The 20065-nt window shown below is 51.9% G+C and overlaps 2 protein-coding genes across 2 annotated transcripts; both read right to left on the bottom strand.

Moving 5' to 3' along the window:
- Positions 1 to 86: 86 nt before the first annotated feature.
- Positions 87 to 12259, bottom strand: MYBBP1A (MYB binding protein 1a). The gene is made up of 26 exons (XM_049782059.1): positions 12051 to 12259; positions 11827 to 11922; positions 10958 to 11041; positions 10799 to 10873; positions 10611 to 10718; positions 10079 to 10254; positions 9791 to 9958; positions 9563 to 9680; positions 7976 to 8268; positions 7590 to 7700; positions 6992 to 7117; positions 6729 to 6896; positions 6521 to 6638; positions 5062 to 5158; positions 4818 to 4969; positions 4471 to 4563; positions 4243 to 4395; positions 3976 to 4158; positions 3739 to 3899; positions 2895 to 3132; positions 2616 to 2741; positions 2471 to 2539; positions 1829 to 1942; positions 1581 to 1682; positions 874 to 1022; positions 87 to 720 (listed from the first exon to the last, which is right to left on the bottom strand). The coding sequence occupies exons 1-26, from the start codon at positions 12252 to 12254 to the stop codon at positions 135 to 137; spliced, it is 4068 nt and encodes a 1355-aa protein (XP_049638016.1). The 5' UTR covers positions 12255 to 12259; the 3' UTR covers positions 87 to 134.
- A 4087-nt stretch (positions 12260 to 16346) lies between these two features.
- On the bottom strand, positions 16347 to 19826 carry GGT6 (gamma-glutamyltransferase 6). The gene is made up of 4 exons (XM_049787349.1): positions 19690 to 19826; positions 17835 to 18037; positions 17641 to 17754; positions 16347 to 17362 (listed from the first exon to the last, which is right to left on the bottom strand). Exons 1-4 carry the CDS (start codon positions 19824 to 19826, stop codon positions 16347 to 16349), a joined length of 1470 nt encoding a protein of 489 aa, XP_049643306.1.
- Positions 19827 to 20065: the final 239 nt, after the last annotated feature.

The raw sequence follows: 20065 nt of genomic DNA, 5'->3' as shown, positions 1-20065 counted from the left end.
TAGAAACCGATTCCCAGCCCCTGACCAGGATTGGGGGCTCTGCACCCCCAATGGGCAGGTCACACTCATTGAACAGAAGCCCCAAGAACTGGCAATTTTGTGTTCCGTGGGGCTCTGACAGGCAGACCCTGCATTCAGGACTGGTTCTTCCTTGGCTGAGCTTTCTTTTTGGCCCCATTCTGAGGGAGACTAGTGCTCCTGCTTGCCTTTTTCTGGGTCTGAGAAGAATGTGGGGACTTGCTTGACAACACTTCATTTGCAGGCAGTTTATTCTTAATCTTCTTCTTCTGTTGCTGCTCCTGCTGCTGTTGCTTTTCATTGGCAGGTTCTGTAGGGGGGAGGGCAGAGCCTCCATTTACATGAGAGAGCTTCTGTTTTTTCTTTGGCTGTTTTGGGGTCTTGGCAGGAGTTCTGGGGTTCACAATGGGCAGGGCCGGGACTGGACTCTGTGTATCAGGTACCCCATTCACCAGGGACTTGGCTGGGTCCTCGGCCATTGTCTTATTCTTCCTCTTTCTCTTCCTCTTCTTCCCTGGGCTGGGGGCCTGGTCCCCATTGGAGGCTGCAGGTGTGGCATTCTCTGGAGTGACCCTCTCTGCATTGCGTTTCTTGCGCTTTTTGGTTTCTGGCAAGAACCCCTTTTTCTTGCTCTTTGTGCTAATGGCGTTCCCAGAAGCACTGGGAGCTTCCTTGTTATCTTTCTTCTCTGACTTGGGGCGCCTAAAAGTGGGCAAAGCAACCAAGTGTCCACCAAAGGCAGGAACGACATGTTTCCTGTTCCTGGGGCTTGGATCCCCACAGCTCCCTGCACATCAGTGGAGGCCTTTTCCAGTTGTGCCTCACCCCCACCCTTTCCTAGGGGCCCCGACCTACTCGACTCCGAAGAACTTCATGGCCTGCCAGTAGAGGTCATGGAGACGACTGGACCCTGTAGCATGCTCTCCCTGCTGCAGCTTTTGCTGCAGGACAGGCTGCTGGCTCCGCAGCACATCCAGGATACTAGTCAGGTCTGTGGGCAGCTCCTGCAGAGGGACGCAAATGTTGGTTCCAAGAACGCTCCCTTTATGTGTCCCTTCCCAATGCATACCTCCACAGCCTTTTCATGTGGAAAGGTGCCCCCCACCAGGCCAGGTTCACCCAACTTCTCAGTTTCCAGCAAGAGGCCAAAGCTGTGTCTTCTCCTGCCTCACCATCACCCTCAGTGACCCCAGGGCTGTCCTTCCACCATACACTGGATCCCTGGTTTGCAGGAAATCCCTCCCTCCTGGCACTGCTTCTCCTGTTTCACTAGTCTTCGAACCCAGCAGCTCCTTTCTCCAGGGTTCTGGGGCAAGCAGGGTCCTTCCTAGCAGCTGCCCATCTGGGCAGCTTCCAGTATTGCCAGCAGCCCCTTGGCCCCTTCACATCTTTCTGATTGGACACAGCATCCCATCCCCACTGCCAAGCATGGGGTGAACCCTCCCAGGACTCACACCTTTTAACCACCCTCAAAACTGATTCTCTACCCCAGCATCTGGGAAAACCACCAACAGGACATCACTCCTAAGCATCTTGCCTGGCGAGTACTCCCCAGGTCTTACCTCGCACCGAATTTTCTTCAACAGTGTGTTGAGCAGTTCTAAGGAAGAGAGATCCCTCTGCAGTGTCATCTTGCTCTGGGACTGGCCCAGTACACGCATGTTCTGGGGAGAAGGAAATGGGCAAGTGGCTCTGGAGAGCTGCCAGGAGCAAACATCTCTTGGGGTGACCCCAATACACTCAGCAGTTTAACCCCAGTATTCCCAGAGAACTGCAGAGTGTGGGAGGGGAAGTTTGTGGCTGAGGTTACCTCGGTGACCTTTGCCAGGATCTGGCTGATGAGCTGCTGCCAGTCAGTATCCTTGAAGCACAGCCTGAGCTCCCTCATGGACAGCATCTTCTGCATCAGCTGGCACGCCTGGCCCTGGGCAGGGAAAGTGGATCCCTTAGTGTGTGGGATCAAGATTGGGGGCTGGGGGACTCAGTGCTAGAAGGTCCTCCTGGAGCCATGTGAGGGGTTGCCAGCTGCTGTGCTCTGGACCCAATCTGCAGAAAAGCTAGGGCTCAGCAATGGCTCCGGCCCGTCTCCTGGGGCAAGTACAGTGTGGTGGGGGAGGATGAGGTCTGAGTGTGGCACTTCAGCCACTTCCTGGCTCCCTGACCCAGCTCAGTCTCCTCCCACCACCCTGTCTCTGCCCCTGTCAGCCCTGGGAACAAAGGAGATGACAGCTGTGGAGAGAAAGTTACCCTCCTAAATCCTGCTGCACTGTACCAAAGGTGAGGGAGAGGATGCCCAGGTCAGAGGATCCAGAGTAAAAACCACCCTGAAGAGAGCAGGTGCCAGGGTCCAAGAGGAAGCTGGCAGGGTGGACCCCAGAGATCTGCCAGCAGCCTGACTGACTGGCTGGCAGGACATCAATCAGGTGTTGGGCTGCCCTGGCAAGCGCCTCACCTGCTGGCGTGGTCGTGTGGGGCCTGAGAGGTGCCGGATGACAACAGGAAGCAGATTCTTATTGAGCATCTGTGGAGGGAGGGAAGAGCCACGTGGTGAGACCTGGGTGTTGCCTGGGTACAGGGCAGGGCTGCCTTCTACTTACCGGGTGCCGTGTGAAGAGGTTGAGGAACATGGGAACTGTGAGGGGGCTGTTGCGCTTGGTCAGGAAGGCGGTCAGTGCTGATGAGTAGACTGGGGTCAGGAAGCTCAAGTCCAAGCCGCTGGAAGCCTGGGTCAGGTTGGTGCAGAGTTAATGTAGTGGAAAAAAGAGGGATCCTTGGGAGGGGCAGACCTGGTTGGCTTAAGGCAGCTGAAAACAGGGTTCTAGGGAAGCCCTTCCCTGATATCAGTGACTCCTCCTGCAGCCCTCTGAACCCCTTACCTCAGGTTTCTCAGGTTTGGTAGAGTCACCAGCACTGGTTGTCTTTGCCTGGGCCTTGTGAATAGCATTGCCCTTCAAGACACGGAGCAGGAAGAGCGAGGCATTGAAGTAATAGAGGGAGACGGAAGAGTCCAGCTGACGGCCAGCTTGTTCCACAAGCCATGCCACCCGGGGATGCAGTGTCTCTACAGCACTGTCCAAGTCACGGCAGTATTCTCGGGAACTGCACAGGTGGTGCCTATGGGTGAAAGGGCAGAGCTGGGTCTGGCTCTACCCTGATCCCTGGCCAGTAGAGCCAGAACACCCAGAGACAGGTCCCCAAGTCTTGCCTCATACTTGCAAACAGAAGCCAAGAGAAAGGAAAAGTGAGCAGGGTCTGTGTGTTCAGAATCCTGCATGGCCACTGCAGGCCTGGGGTTGAGATAGGCCGTCCCACAGATCCAACATGCTGGTAGGACGTGCTTAAAGGACAGTGCCATTATTTCCTCCACACTATGTGCCCCTGCTCTGGAAAGCAGGTCTGTATCTGTTAATACCAGCACTCTAAGCTTTGTAGAGCGCCCCCTGGTGTTCTGTCCTAATAGGTTGCCCTGCCCTCAAGTCAGTCTCCTAGCTGGGGAAAAAACCCTGTAGCCCATGCAACATCAAAATTTCTCCCTTCACCTCCAGGCTGGGCTTGGTCCACCCCCACCTCCACTCCCTGCCCTTTTACCCCCTGCCACAGCTCCATGGCACTGGTCTGCTTTGACTGCTCCAGTGACCCAGAGATGAGTGGCTGTGAAATGGCAGAAAGAGAACAGACTATGGCTCTCTGGAGTTGGGTTCTGGTGGCCCTGGTGCTCACGTGAAGATGCGAGCTGTCTTATGCAGGAAGTCCTGCTCCTGCTTGGCGCTACTGCTGCTGCGCATGTTGTAACGGATAATTTCCAGTAGTGGCTCAAGCAGCTCCAGGACCAAGGGGTTCTCAGGCTGCTTGGTCACCAGCACCTCGATCAGATCCAGGACCTATGGCCAGGATAGGTGGGCTCAGTCGGGGGTTACCTGTGCCCAGAAGGCGGGTGACACAGATACCAGAGCTCACCCTGATCTGGAAGTTCCGCCGGAGTGTCTTCTCCTTGTTCAACTTGCTCTTCTCGTCTTTCCGGGCCTGGATGCGCAGTTTCTGCTCGGCAAAGAGGCTGGAGAGGCTCTGGTCCAGAGCCATCATGGCCTCGTCCCCCAGCTCATCCTCTTCCTCCTCCTCCTCCTCGCTGTCCTCACCGCCCTGAAGGCAGATGCATAGTGAGCAGCCCTGCCTCCTTGGGCACACATGACAGGACAGGCCAAGAACCCTTTCCAGGCTACTAACCAATGCCTTGCCAGCCTGCAGCACTGCCATCAGCTGCTCCCGGAAGCCCTGGTCCACATCCCCGTCTCTTTCTTCCTCGTCACTCTCCTCATCACTCTCCTCGCTCTCCTTGTCACTCCCCATGTGTTCAACCTCACTGTCGGAATCCTGGGCCTGAGAAGGTAGAGATTATGCCTGCACTTTTTTACCATGTCTGCCTCCCCTGCCCAGCCCCTCATTGGCAAGCACCTCTGCAGCCTCCAGCTTTTCTTCGGAATAGTCTGTGACCACCACTTTCTCCTCATCGTCGTCGTCGTCCTGGCTCTTCTTGGGACGCAGCACCTGTGAGACATCCCCGACAGCTGAGTCTTTTGTGCCCCGGGTCCCACTCAACCAATCCAAATAGAGAGGCAGCAGGAGCCCAAGAGATGGCCAGGCCTGTTTTCAGTGGTAACATCTCCTTGCCAAGCCTACTGACCCTTTCAAGTCCCCACATTAACCCCCCCCCCACACACACACACCAACAATCACATGGCAGCAGCGTGAGCAAGATGCTTGAGGTGCACCTCTTCAATTCAGGAAACACTAACACTCACATCCAGGATGAGCTGCAGAGCCCTTGGGGTCAAGTGCGAGCAGATATGGCCAAACACATGCCGGGTCACCAGGCGCACCAGGTGGCTGGACTGAGCCAGAAGGGAAAGCAGGATCTCCACCAGCACTTCCACCCACGTTGGCTCCTGAGGGGCTACAAGTGAGCAAAGGGCTGAGTCACACCGCACCAAGTGGCATCCTTTCAAGTTCCCATGTCTCCCTGCCCTCTCCAGAGCAATGACCCACCGGTGGTCTTAGAGCGTTTCCGATGGGCCTTCTCCCGAAGGCTCTTCATGATGCAGGTCTGGATGTCGCCCAGGAGGTCACAACTCTCGTCAGGGGACTGTGGGCAGAGTAACAGAAATGAGGGAGGGGACAGCACAGCAGCAGCCCAGCAGAAGCCGCAGGCACCAGAGACCTAGACACTCTCAAGCCAGAGGGGCCAGAGAAATAGCACAGTGGTAGGGCATTTGCCTTGCATGCAGCTGACCCAGGACAGACCCCAGGTTCGATCCCTGGTATCCCATTTGGCCCCCCGAGCCTGCCAGGAGCCATTTCTGAGCACAGAGCCAGGGGTGTGACCCCAAAAACCATATAAATGATTAAATAAAAAGAAAACCAGAAGGTAGTGGATGCCAGGTTAGCCCAAAAGTGCTTTCAGATGTAACAGAAGCCTCTCAGGGAATAAAACCCACCACACAAGTGACTATTGGGGGCCTGGGGGGGTGGGGTGGAGAGGGTAAGGAAGGTGCCTGACAGAAGGTCAGAGGAAGCCAACAAGAGATTCCAGCCCCCTAATTTGAAATTCTAGATTGTTTCCTACACACTTGGCTTGGCAGTACAAAGAACAAAACATCACTTTAATAAGATTGATACCAATGAAATCTCATCTTTCTAAGCTCAAGCCCAGACTCCAGTCTTTTACCAGGGTACTTAAGGACCCAAGAGAGACACTTCTCCAGTCAAGACTTGGTGATAGATGGGCTTGGCGTGCCCAAAGCCTGGCAGCAAGAGACCGACAGGGGCAGCCAAGAGGCAGCATCTGCCCATAACTCAGAGGTCTGAGCAGGAGGAATGCCCCTGGATCCCCCACTCTGGAGTGCTACAGGCATCAAGTTCTAAAGGGGTCCAAAACAGCTTAGAGTTTCTGATTAGAGAGGCCATGCAGCTGGTTCCAGAGAAACTGTTACTAGATGCAGGAATTAATACTCTCAAGAGAGAGAGGGTGCCAGGCACAAAGCTTCCAAGAGGAATGACAGGACAGAACAGACCGAACAAAACCTGTGAGGTAGGGAGAGAGTTCCATTGGCTGAGAGATTGCTCCCCATGACAAATGTCCTGGCTGGCCTTCCTGTGCTACTTACTGAGTGTAGCCCCAAAACCAAGAGGGGAAAAAAACCCAATCAACCCTGCTAATCTAAACCCATCACCGATTCTGGTGGGTGAAGAGTTCAATAGACAGGACGCCAGTTCTAGCTACCAACAGAAATGTGCTTTTGCAGGGTGAGGTCTGCCAGAGCAGGAGGGGCCCCCAAGGTCACACTCTTTCCCTTCACCCCTACCCTCTGTTAAATGAAGCACCCTGGGCTTCAGGGAAAGCCAAGTCCTGCTGCCTCTCACTTGCTGCAAGGTGCCAGGGTCCCCAGAGAGAGGCCTTGCATGGTTTTCCCTGGGGCTCCACCCCCCATCCTTCTAGGGGCCGTACCTTGAAGAGGTGGATGCCCACCAAGAGGAGCAGGTGCTGGTAGGCAATAGTTTTGGGCCTGGTGTCAGCTGTGGCATTGGAAAAGTGTGTCTCCAACTCCTTCAGAGTCTGCAGCATCCTGTGGGGTTGATGGATATGTTCTTAGGCTACTGCTGTCAGTGTGACAGGGCCTGATGTGTGCCCCTTCATGGCTCAATATGCCCCTCACCGGTCCCAAGTCTGGCGCTGTGGCTTCGTGAAGGGCCTCAGGGGGACCACGTGTTGGCTGTGGTTCAGCAGCATGTCTGCAAATTGCACCAGGCGGTACAGCCAGGTACGCTTGTCCTGGACCTGACCTGCTTTGATCTTGAAGTGTGTGCTGAGGGTCTGTAGCAGGCTGTTGGGGAGGAAGGGCAGAATGTGGCATGGGCTGGGCTTGAAGCACAGTGACCCCTGCTACCCTCCCTCACAGAACCCCAATCCCAGGCCCACCTGAAGAAGGCAGAGGTGACCACCTCCCGGGTCTGGGCATCCAGAGGGAAGGAGAACTGCTGCTGGGTCTCTGCAATATGTGACACTGGCTTCTTGGTCTCGAAGAATGAGTGAAAGATGCAAAACCTGGGGTAGGGGAGAGCCAGGGTGACCTGGTTAGTGTTTTGGAGGACACCTAGTGTCTAGAAAGGGCCTAGTGCTGGCAGTGAGCTAAACTGGTAACAAGCGAGGGACCATTTTTCAGGTCTGGACCCCAGCTACACACTCAGCTGAAACTGGGGAGACAGTACCACTTCCTTCCCTCTCTTAGACAGAGATGGACTGGATACTGAGGGATACTGGCCAGGATCTCACCATCACTCCTACCCTAGGTAGTCCTGTAGAAAGGTGGGAGAAATAGAGAAGGTGGATACAAGATCTGTGGGGCTAGGTGCAGGCACTGGAGTCAAACAGGGCTTGGATAGCTGGCCTGCTCCCTGCAGGTGACTTAACTCAAAGACTTTTGGTTTCAAAGGACACACCTGAGGTCAGTCAGGGCTGAAACCTCCATTCTCTGGCCATGTCACCCACCAGAATTTAGGAAGCGAGTACAGCTCACCTAGCCACCTCCTCCAACAAGTCGTCCTCCTTCTCCACATGGAAGTATTCCACAATGCTGATCAGGCGGAAGATGATCCACTTCCGTAGGCGGAACACACTGTGCTCAGGCCTGGGGAAGGGTAGAGGGCTCAGAGCTGTTCTTGAAAAACAAAGATGGCTCCTCCCTGCCCTATCCCAGAGCTAGGAATTCTGCATCTCCCAACTGATCACGACCCATCACCCGCTTCCACCAGCGAAGATCACACATTGGAAATGGGTCTTAGATAAAAAAGACTTACTCTGCCCCCTAACCCTCTTTACCCTATTTGAACTCAGGACCCCACGGGAGGAAGAGGCCAGTCTGATAGGCCCCAAAAGCCACCTCACCCCCCACTATGTACTCACCCATACAGAGATGCATCTTGGTTTTTCTTCTGGTTGTTGGTGTTGAAGTCTACCAAAGAGTCTAGGTTGGGCTGGAGAAACATGTCCCGAAGCCAGGCCACATAGTCCCTAAGCGCAGGAGCGCTTAGGGACTTCACTACACGCCAATTGGAAGGAATGATTGGCAGGCCCTGGTGGGTGATTGAGGTGAAGGCCAACACTGCAGTCAACTGCCGCTCAGAGTCATCTTGACAGCCTTCCAGGAAGGTACTCACATACTTATCCATCTCTGGAGTAAACCTGTACTGTTGTCGCTGAAAGGCAAGCAAGGTACTGGGTCACCAGCTGGAGGGAACCACTGGCCTTTCATAGATCAGAATGAAGCCTCAGCAAGTCCCTCCGCTCCATGTACACAGAAAGGTAGAGGTATCCTGTTGTGCCCACAGTTTCTATCTGGATTCATGCCTTTTCTCCACCCTCCATGTCTCTGGCCAAGAAAGCATCCCTTCCCACCATTCATTCACTGGGGCAAGAAGTTTCCTGGACTTGAGGCAGTACACTGGCTGAGATCAAACTGAGGAATAAAAAACCCCAGGTTCAAATTCTACTAGCTGTGCCAATATGAACTCAATTTCCCACACCTTATGTATGCACCATTCATTTTGCTTTCTAGTCCATGTTTCTCTGTGGCAATGTTTATCTTTACAACCTTTTCCACAAAGCGACTTGTTTTACAGACGAGGAAAACGAGGCACAAAAAGCATAGGAGTACTTTCCAGGACCTGGGACCTGAGCGGTGCAGCTGGGCTTCTCAGCCCACACCCTCCTTTATGGTATTGCTTCTTGCACCTGCCTGTCCCTGATTCACACAGCCCAGCAGCCAAACCTGACAAAGGGAGATGTGTGGGCCCACTGCACTTCTGGTGTCCTCGACCAGCATGCAGAGCCCAGGGGATGTGAACTCAAGTACTTTTCTTTTTTTGTTTTGTTTTGTTTTTGGGTCACACCTGGAAGCGCTCAGGGGTTACTCCTGGCTCGACGCTCAGAAATCACTCCTGGCAGGCTCGGGGGACCATATGTGATGTCAGGATTCGAACCACCGTCCTGCATGCAAGGCAAATGCCCTACCTCCATACTATCTTTCTGGCCCTTCAAGTACCTTTCTAGCTCCCTCATCTCAGAAACCAGAGAGGCAAAAACAGGAAAGGAGGCAATGTGCCATAGTCTCTCTGGTTCTGTGCAATGACATCATGACCAAATGTTGGCTCTTATCTTCAGTCATTGATGGAGTGTTTAGCTTAGCTTGGGGTGCATGAGAGCACCCCTGTCCAATATCAGTAATGTCCATTGTTTTACTGTGGGCATCAAGGGGGTGAGCGCGTAGGTTTAGAAGGGCTGCTGGTTAGCCCTGTCTCTGCCAAGAGACCCTGCACAAACTCACTTCATATAGGAAAGAAACAGGGATGAATGCAAGGGAGTAAAAGCAACTCAGATATTCCTTACCTCCTGACAACAGCTGTGTTTATCCACTCCAAGGACAAAGAATAACCCTCTTCCCAGAATTTGGCTGACCTGAGTCCCACCCCTGAAGCCCTGGGGGAAGCCTACCTTGACAGTAACCACGTGCAGGCCATAAAATCGGATCAGGTCTCCCTGCATCATCAGCTGCATCTGCTCCTTGGACAGCAGGGGTAGGGCAGCACCCAGGAGACGGAAACACATGTAGCTAAGGGTAGAGCTCGGTTAGAGTACACAGCTTCTCTGGATGAACCACAGGCTTACCACCCCCTACTCATGCATAAGAGAGGAACTTAAGGCAGACAAGCACCTGCATACCTGGCTGGCCAGTATTCCTTCTTAAGTAGCCCTTGCTCGATAACTTTCTCCCAGAATTGGGGGAACTTATTCTCTTGGAGTGCCAGGTGGAGCAGGTCCAGGGCCACACTGGGGAGTCGGTGCTCCTTCTTAACTGAGGCAGCTGCCATCTTCAACACATCTACCAGCCTGAGGAGGGTAGTGGGGGCTCAGGGGACACCAACTTACAAAGGCCAGGGTGCCCAGGGCCAGGCTGTCCATCTGGGCATGGCCAGATACAGTCCAGATCATCACGCAGGCCCCTCCTACCTGGGGATGTTCTCAGTTGAGAATAGGTCAACTGATCCCATCAGCTTCTTAAGCTTTGCAGGAATCTTCTGCCGGGCCAAGATGAAGAGCGCCAGATACTCAGGAGAGCTCAGCACTGAATTTATGTCACCTGTGAGGACCTTTGGCATGATCTCCTGCAGGGTGTCCAACGGTGCCTGGGCAGAGAGACAGACTGAGCAGGGTGGCTCTCAAAGCACCCTGAGAGTTTCTCTCTGTGGGGCAAGACTGCTGGGCCTGGTCCATTTGCCAAGCCTATAGGTGAGGTGGACCAGCAACAACTGCTATCTTGCTAGGTGACATAGGACGTTTGTCAAAGACTCAAAACCCCAAGTCCCAAGAAGTTTAGACTTCAACCAGTATCCACTAAAATTAACGGTCTGAGTCTACCTTTTAATTATTGCCTTGGGGGTGGGGTTCCATAGAACAATTGTTCTGTAGACAAGGAGCCCTAAGCAGAATAAAGGATAGCACTATAGCATTACTCGTGGTCCCACTACCGCTAAATCCATACCTCAGAGAGAATATCCACCAGGGCCTTCTGCGGTTGCTCCTGTAAATGGTTGGGGTGCTTGGCTAGGGCCTGCAGCAGCTGCACTGATTTCATCAGTGTCTTTGAGTCCTGGTATCCAGAGTGACAGAGGGTTGGAATCTATCACTCCCAAGCCAGCCCCAAAAATCCCATGCCTCCAAAGCTCTTACCTTCATTAGCCTACCAGACTGGAAGAGGGCTAGTACACCAAACAAATTTGCAAAAAGAGCAGATCTCATCGTTGCCTACAAAAGGATTCCAGGAACAGTGAGAAGGGTCTGAGCATACCCCACACCAAGCTATCAATCTCTCTGGGATCACTCTCTCACCTTCTTAACCTTTTGCAGGTTGTATTTCTCTTGTATTTGATTTAAGATGCTGCACAAGGAGATGTCTTCAAAAGACTGTAAAAGCTGGCAGGGATGGAGATGCGAAGGAAAGAAGCTCAGGGAAGTGATCACAGTCCAATAAACCTCAACCTCCTCCACTGTCACCCTTCAACATTTGTCTAGAGATTTTGGACCCTTGTTTCCACCCAAGAAGGCCTTTGGAAGTTTTTACAGCTGAGTAGTTGTAGGCTCACTCTTCCCTTGAGCCTTTGTCTAAAAGCTGTTCCACCGAGCTTCCCAGACACCAAATTCCACAGCCAGCTGAATTCTATTAAGGTGGATGGTAAAAGACTGGATCTTGGGGCCAGAGAGATACCATGAAGGTAAGGCGTTTGCCTTGCATGCAGAAGGACGATGGTGCGAATCCCGGCATCCCATATGATCCCCCGAGCCTGTCGGGAGTGATTTCTGAGCGTAGAGCCAGGAGTAACCCCTGAGCACTGCCGGGTGTGACCCCCAAAACCACAATAAATAAAAAATAAATAAAAATAAAAGTCTGGATCTTTGTTGCCCTCTGAACTGTCTAAGCTCCTTAAAGGGGGCTACCACACCTAAAGGCTCCTCAATAACTTACTGCTCCCAATAAACATACCGAAGATGATGGTCCAACTATTACGAGAAGAGAAATCTGCCTAACTCGTCACCCTCCTTTTAGCTGCTTGCTCCAGCTCCGTATGCGAACACAGGCTCAGATATCAACTCTTTCCTATGAACACCCGTCATCCCACCCGAGAACCCCAAGGTGTCTTTTTCACTTTTTGACCCTTTGGGCCAGTACCGCAGAGAGCCTTCCTGAATCTACTACTCACCTGTGCCAGGGCCAGACTGTAGCAGGGCCGAGCAGTTTCTCGCCCGATTCCCAGGCCGGCGACGAGGCGTTTCAGGGCGTACTTCATCTCGGACCCCTGCGGAATCAAGAGCAACAAGAACCGTCCCGCAATCGCTCAGCCGGGCCTCCAGATCGGGGCCCACCACCGCCTCGGTCGGCCGGGTGTGCAGAGCACAGCCCGCCTGCCACCCCATCCAGCCCTACCTTGGGCCTGGCGCGCAGGTACTCCAGCAGCTTCTCCGTGGCCTGCAGGCGCGTCTCCTGCTGCGGCTTCGCGATGTCCCAGAAGAAATCCAAGAACTCGCGACTGTGCTGCAGCAGCCCATGGCGGTCGACAGGCCGGGGGCGGCTTTTGGGATTCTCTTCGGGAGGCTCGGTCTCCGGGACCGCCACATGCTCCGTCTCCATCTCCGTCTCCGCCATGCTTCCTTCCCAACACGTGGGCTCTGGACGCTACCACTTCCGGGTCGAGCTCCCGCGCACGCGCATCGCAGGAGGCGGCCTGGCAGGGGCGGGGCGGGGCGGGGCGGGGCGGGGCGGAGCGACCCGACCCGGATGGGTCAGACCCGGGCACGTGCTCGGGCTAAAAGCTCAGGAGTTTGGACTTAGTGGAATGTGATGAGACATCCTGAGAAACGTTATTTACCAGATTTTTAAAGGATGCGATACGAATTCAGATAAGTAGATCTTCGAAGAGGTACACAGGAAGGTTTAGATGAGTCCTGAGAAAGAAGCTTCTGTCCCCTCCTTGTTGGAAAGTGTCACTCTCAATTTAAATATTTTTTAAAACAAAATATTTTTGTTATTATTATTATTATTATTATTTTTTAGAATAGCATTAATGTTCCTTTCCCCACCCCTTTGGAACTCAGTTCTGTTGTCATGTTCCAGGTCATGTTTGTTTTCATTCTTCTTTGTTCATCTCTTTTCTTTGTTCCTTTATTTACTACATATGAGTGAAATCATTTGGCATTTGTCTTTTCCTTCTGATTTATTTCACTTAATATGACATTTTCTTATCTAGTGTGGGTTTTTTGGCTTGTTTTTGGGCCACACCCAGTGGCACTCAGGGTTTACTCCTGGCTCTGAGCTCAGAAATTGCTCCTGGCTTGGGGGACCATATGGGATGCATAGGGACATACCTGGAAGCTATCCAAAACACATACTCTAGGGGTTTTATGGAGGTACGATCCATTATTAACCCCATTTTCAGTCCCCCTCTCCTCTCTGGAAAGAAGGAAGCAAGACTTTTTAAAAGCCCTTGGTCCTTCCTATAACCAGTCCCCATCCTCTAGCTGTCAGAATCACATTCAGAGCCTCCTCGATGAGAGGAAACACTTAGAACCCTTATTATAACTTAATAGCACAGCGGTGTTTGCCTTGCAAACAGCCTATCCAGGACCTAAGGTGGTTGGTTCAAATCTCGCATCCCATATGGTTCCTCATGCCTGCCAGGAGCAATTTCTGAGCAGATATCCAGGAGTAACCCCTGAGCACCTCCGGGTGCAGGGCCCCCCCCCAAAAAAAAAACTTAAAGATTTATGAGAGTGGAGACTGGAGTGGTAGTAGCATGGGCAGAGTGCTTGTCTGTTGTACGCAGTGGACCTTTGTTTGATGCCTCACATCCCTTTGGTCCCTAGATCCTGAGTAATTCCTGGGCACAGATCCAGGAACACAACTGGATCTGTGGCACAACAACAACAACAACAACAACAAAACCAAACAAAATAAAAAACAAAAACAACCTTATGAGAGTTTTGAAGTCCTGATTCAGGAACAGAGACCAATGACATTTCTTGTATTTTATAGATAGCAGTGATATCTGTGCATCACAGATACAAATAATGAATTTAAATTGACAGCTACAAAAGGTTGCATACAATAATTACTTTTCCATGATGTTTGAGAAGGAGGCATGAAGAATATAGTGGGTGCTAGAAATAGTCTATATTTTCATTTTGTAGAAGGAGACATGGAGAATATAGTGAGTGCTAGAAATAGTCTATATTTTCCATCAGGATGGCATTAAGTGGAATCAGAAACTGTATTTTACCTCATTAAATTTTAAAAGAATTATAAGGGGGGACAGAGCGATAGCACAGCACTAGAGCATTTGCCTTGCACACAGCCCACTTGAGATGGACCCAGGTTTAATCCCTGGCATCCCATGTGATCCCCTGAGCCTACCAGGAGCGATTTCTGAGCACAAAGCCAGGAGTAAGACCTGAGCGCCACTGGGTGTGGCCCCCAAAACAAAACAAAATGAAACAAAATAATTATATGGTTGATTTATGTATTTTTTAAAACAAAATTTTTTTGTTATTTTTTAGAATAGCATTAATGTTTCTCTCCCCACCCCTGTGGGACTCAGTTCTGTTGTCATGTTCAAGGGTTTGTTTTCATTCTTCATTGTTCATTCCCTTTCTTTGTTCCTTTATTTACTTTACTACATATGAGAGAAATCATTTGGCATTTGTCTTTTCCTTCTGATTTATTTCACTTAATATGACATTTTTTTTTATCTAGTGTGGGTTTTTGTTTATTTGTTTTTGAGCTACTCCAACCCCTTTCTTATCTAGTGTGAGAGGATTTTATACCAGGGGACATTTTCATCAGATTTCATCCTACATTCTGGTGGCTATGTGGGGAGTGCCAGAAACAAAACTAGAAGACCCCCTAGGAGAGGCATACAAATCATATAAACAACATGAAGACAGTTTGAACAGGTTGAGGTATGAAGGGCTCTTAGGAACACTTGTTTTGCACAAAGTGGTCCTGGGTTCAATCTTCTGCACAGCCAGGGATGACCTCTAAACCAAAAACTCATAAAACATCCCTCAAAAACTAAAATCGGGGCCAGAGTGGTGGTGCAGGCGGTAGGGTGTTTGCCTTGCACTCGCTAACCTAGGACGGACTGCGGTTCAATCCCCCAGCGTCCCATATGGTCCCCCAAGCCAGGAGCAATTTCTGATTGCATAGCCAGAAGTAACCCCTGAGCTCCACCAGGTGTGACCTAAAAAAAAAAAAAAAAAAAAAAAAACAAAGACAAAAAAAAACAACAAAAAAAAAACCAACCCTCCAAAATAACCCCTCTAAAATTCATATCACCATATCAGAGTTAATTTGAGGTGGTAGGTGATGATGAATGTGGACAAGAAGAAAAGAGAGATATGCCAGGTTTGTGGCTTAAAAAACTGGGTGAAGGGGCTAGAGCAGTGGTGCAAGTGATAGGGGTTTGCCTTGCATACATTAACTTAGAACAGACTGAGGTTCAATTCCCCGGTGTCCCATATAGTCCCCCAAGCCAGGAGTGATTTCTGAGTGCATAGCTAGGAGTAACACCTGAGCGTCACTGAGTGTTGTCAAAAAAAAAAAAAAAGCAAAAAACAAACAAACAAGCAAAACTGGGTGAAATCTAGTACCATTTTTTGAGTTGGGGACAGATTTTCTTGTGTCTACAGGGTGGGCAGGGGCATGGGGGAATCAGATGTTCGGTGAAGTCAGATGTCTTTTACAATGGCAGGGGATTTTAGAGAGCTACTGGCTAGGCCTCTTGGCTTGAGAAATTGTCTCTGGAGGTTTGTATTTTGTAGAGACTTGCAGTCCATCAGGAGGCTTAGACCAACCTTGGCTTTTAAATTTCTAACTTGCAGCTCCAGCACTTTATGAACCCCCTGAGCTCCACCTACTCTCCCTCTCAATCCCTTTCTTTCTCTGTAGTCTGTTTTCTGGACATGTGTATAGAGTAGTGTAGGAACAGGTGAGCTGTGTGGGTGAGCTGAGCCCTGTCAGGCTCTGCACCCTTGGGTATGGGGATTCCCTGTGCTCTTTTATTTTTCTTTTTTGGTTTTGGGGCCACACCCGGTGACACTCAGGGGTTACTCCTGGCTATGAGCTCAGAAATCTCTCAAGGCTTGGGGGACCATATGGGATGCCGGAGGATCAAACCACAGTTCGTCCTAGGCTAGCACGCACAAGGCAGACGCCTCACAGCTTGCACCACATCTCTGGCCCCCATGTGCTCTTTTCTTGGCTGGGGAAGGGGAAAAGTTCTGACCTAAGAACCCAGTGACCAGTGGAAATTAACCAAGAAGCAGAAAGGTTCTTGGCTTCCAAGATCTTTATTTTGTTTTCAACCTCACTGAGGAGATTAGCAGAAGGGAGTCTAAGGATGGAGAGGTCAAATTCAGCTCAGGCTCTGCCTATGTTGTCTGCTGAACCCAGAGTGTAAGCAGAAATTTCCTCTTCAGCCACCGGATCTTCCCAGAGTTTGAAATGAACTAAGCACTGGCCCCAGGCCCTGGAGCCCTTTTCTCCTCATCCTCTGGTTTCTTAGCTGACAAAAGCCAGATCTCCAGGCCAGGCCAAAGGTGAAGAGCCCAAGCTGTGGTGAGTAAAAGATCAGCACACACTTCCTATGAGCCCCATTGCTACTGGGCTTGTTCAGTGCCTATTTTCAAGGTCTGAAGGTCCTTCATTCACTGTCAGACTTTAACCCCATTATAACCCCTCAAAGGAGCAGCAGTCTTTGGGGACACCAGAGACGTGGACATGCTCTGCATGGACTGCCACCTGGAGCACTGTCTCCTGGCTACAGACATTGGTGCATGTTGTCCGTGCTTGTTGGTGTTGAGGCTGGGCCCCAGCTAGGTGTGTGAGCAGGGTATGAGTTATGACTCTAGTCACTGTGGGGCTCTCTGAAGCCACCAGCCCAAACACATCAACCTCTGTGTCATCTGAGCTATCACGAAAGATGAGTGGGCAGACCCAGGGGGTAGCTGAAGATCCGGCCACCAGTTTGCTGAACAGAACCCCAGTGCTCAGAGACAGGTGTCCGGATCCAAAAGAGCCATTGAGTGAGGAGGCCAGAAGGAGCACAGAGCCGCTGCTGTCCACGATGGCCAGGACACTGCTCCCAGGGGGTGCAGGATCTTGTGGGGGGCAGGGGACAGGGCTGGGTTCTCCTTTGTGTAAGGCTGCCTCAAGCTGCGCCAATAGTTCAGGGCCAGCAGAAGGGCTGGGGGTGGTGAACAGAAGGCCCTGAGGCACAGGTAGCAGCAGAGCTGTCTGCAAGGTGGGCAGGGACCTGGCTGGGGGTGCTTCCAGACCCAGCTCTCTGACCAGAGGACTCAGCAAGGCATCTCCTGCAAGCTCTGGGCTGGGGGCAAGTGCTGCCTTGCGGAGTACCTTTGCCAGTTCGGGGTTCGTGGCTCGGGCTCCAGGGCCCAGGGGGCTTCCGTCAGGATGGCAAAGTAGTGGACAGAGGCCTTTTGCACCCTGGGTAGCCAGAGCCAGGGCTAGGGCTGTGTCCACCAGGAAGCCCTCTTCAGCCAGAGTGGTAGGGCCTGTGAGCAGGTACGACCAGGGAAGATGGCCGAAGTGTCTGTGCAGCAAGGCCAGGCTGGGCAGGGCCAAGGGAAGCCCCAGACCAGGGACAAGTGTCTGGACTGGGCCTGGCATCAGGGCGCTTGTGTTGCCTGAGGAGCTATTATGGAAGAGGCCCCAAAACATGGCACCTGGAGAAAGACAAAATGATCACATAGGACTTGGGGCACATGGCAACCTCAGGGGAGAGAGTGCTTGCTTTCTGGGAGTGGGAGTTACTGATCAGCTCAGTAGAAGGCCAATTACCAGGCCTGGGGGCAAGCTCCAGGAAGCTGTGGCTAAGCATCACCCCTAGACTGGAGACTGCCACTCTCACTAGGCAGCCTTGAGGTCAAGGCTGTGTGAGAACCTGGGCACTGCCCAGGCTTAACCTTGGGGTAATGCAGGGGTTGGGGAAGGGGTCACTAACCTAACCCTGTAGCATGAGGGTGCACCACTGCCAGACACAAAGCTGCTCCGATTCCGGCGTCCACAACATTGCCCCCAGCAGCAAGGAACTCTCGGGCCAGGTGGGTACACGGGGCTGCAGTAAGGAAGGGATCATGTTGGAGGAACAGGGACCATTTCCAGCTCTGTCCCTCCCCTAAGGGCTCCCACCCAGACCTGCTGGGCTAATGACGGCTCCATGGTGGTAGACTCCAGGGCTGTGGGTGTGCCTGCTGCGTGGAGGGGCCACAGTGCCCAGGGGTGCTGGAGAGGAGCCCTTGGCTTGAAGTTGCTTTGCAGCCAGGGAGAAGACAATGACGACCAGCAGCAGGGCTGCAACTATTCGGGGCCAGGCCCCAGGCAGACCACCAGCCTGGTTCCTGCAGAGAGGGGCATCCTGAGCTGGGACTATGGCCTGTTAGGTTACACCTTATTTTTACCAAAAACAAAGATCATCCCTGGTTCCTTTGTATCTATTTGTTTGCAACTTGGTTTTACCCCCCCCAAAAAAAGATCATCTTACATGTAAACCTAGAGTTGAGCTATTTGTCCTAACTCTGTCCTTACTCCCTCTACTAGTCGTGGTCTCCGTATTCAATAAAAAGGACCTTCTGGCAGGCAACTGACTCTTGATACTAAGTAGAAGATTGCCAGACTACACGTGTTTCATCCTCAGCCTGGTTTGGATTATTTTGTGTGCAACCCTACCTCAGATCTCCATCTCCGGGGATGGAGATATGGTACATGAGGTGAATTTACAATGGCCAACACAAAACAAATGGCCACACACTGAATTCAGGGAATAATGTACAGAAGAGTTGGTCTTGGTTTTGTTTGTTTGTTTTTGTTGGTTTGTTTGGTTTTGCACACACACAGAAAGCTCTGGGATTATTTCAATTCGGAATTACCTCTGGGATGCCAGAAATTGAACTTGAATTGGCTGCATGAAGACAAGTGTCCTACCTGATGTACTATCTCTCTAGACCCCAAAAGAGTCAGTCTTGGGGGCCGGGCGGTGGCGCTAAAGGTAAAGTGCCTGCCTTGCCTGCGCTAGCCTTGGACGGACCGCGGTTTGATCCCCCGGTGTCCCATATGGTCCCCCAAGCCAGGAGCAACTTCTGAGCACATAGCCAGGAGTAACCCCTGAGCATTACCGGGTGTGGCCCAAAAACAAAACAAAGCAAAAACAAAAAAAAAAAAGAGTCAGTCTTAGACTGGAGAGATAGGACGGGGGTAATGTGTTTACTGTGCATAAAGCTGAGATGCATGAAGCTGGGTTCACTTCCCCTCTGGAGTGATTCTAGAGTACAGAGCCATGAGTAAGCCCTGAGCTCCACCATATATAAAAGGAAAATCATAGGGGCCAGAGAGATAGCACAGCAGCGTTTGCCTTGCAAGTAGCCGATCCAGGACCTAAGTTGGTTGGTTTGAATCCCGGCATCCCATATGGTCCCCCGTGCCTGCCAGGAGCTATTTCTGAGCAGATATTTCTGAGCCAGGAGTAACCCCTGAGCACCGCCGGGTGTGGCCCAAACCCCCCCCCCCAAAGGAAAACCATAAATTAAATAAAATATTCTATCTTTGGCAAAGGAAGAAAGGCAAGTGTATAGCATGGATGAAGATGTGGGGTGATAAAAGCTTTCTCAAGGACAACTGTGGAAGAAGTCTACAAATGCAGAGCTGGAAAGTGAGACTAGTGGGGTGTGTGGCTTGAGAGAGGCTTGGAAGACTTGGACTTAGACTGTTGTAGCTAGGCCCAACCTGCCCAGCAGGTGCCTCCCGAAACAGAGATGGGGGGCAGGGCCAGCCTGGAATAAATGACTTCTCAGAGCTCAGACTTACAGCGGACTGATTCAGGTGAGGCTGTGGCTGCAACCTTGGCTTGTCCCTATTCAACCAGAAAATTCCTGGAGCAAAGCCAAGCCCTGGGTTTCCTGCCCAACCTCTCCCCCACCTGCTTCTTGGGGCTCCAGAGAGAGGAACTTGCCAGCTTCAGGCCTGGAGCTAGTACCCAGTACCCTCTCTGACTCACCCAGGGTAGTTCTGAGGCCTCCAGGGGTCCAGAGCCAGAGACTCTGAGATTTCCTCTTCATCCTCCGACTCCAGGCTGGACTCCCACAGCTGCAGCTTCTGGTAGAGCACAGGTCTCCCTGCCATGGTGTCACCCATGGCTGATTCTGCCTGCAACAAACCTTTTTGGGAGGCCCAACCTGAGCTTGTGGGTGGGAAGTGGTGACAGCCTTCAGGGAGGGTGATGACGGAATCTAAAACAGGTTTGGGCAGGGAATGGATAGGGAGGTTCACGTGAACCTACCCTATCAGGGCAGAAGGATCCTGAGGTTCTCACACACTGTGGTCCCCTGTGGGAGTCACGCCATGGGGAGGAGGAGTCCAGTGGTAGAGGCTTG

The sequence above is a fragment of the Suncus etruscus genome, chromosome 1 (assembly GCF_024139225.1).
Source record: "Suncus etruscus isolate mSunEtr1 chromosome 1, mSunEtr1.pri.cur, whole genome shotgun sequence".
NCBI lineage: Eukaryota > Metazoa > Chordata > Mammalia > Eulipotyphla > Soricidae > Suncus > Suncus etruscus.
Note: the sequence above shows the minus strand (reverse complement) of the source record. Positions and strands in the feature narration are given on the sequence as shown.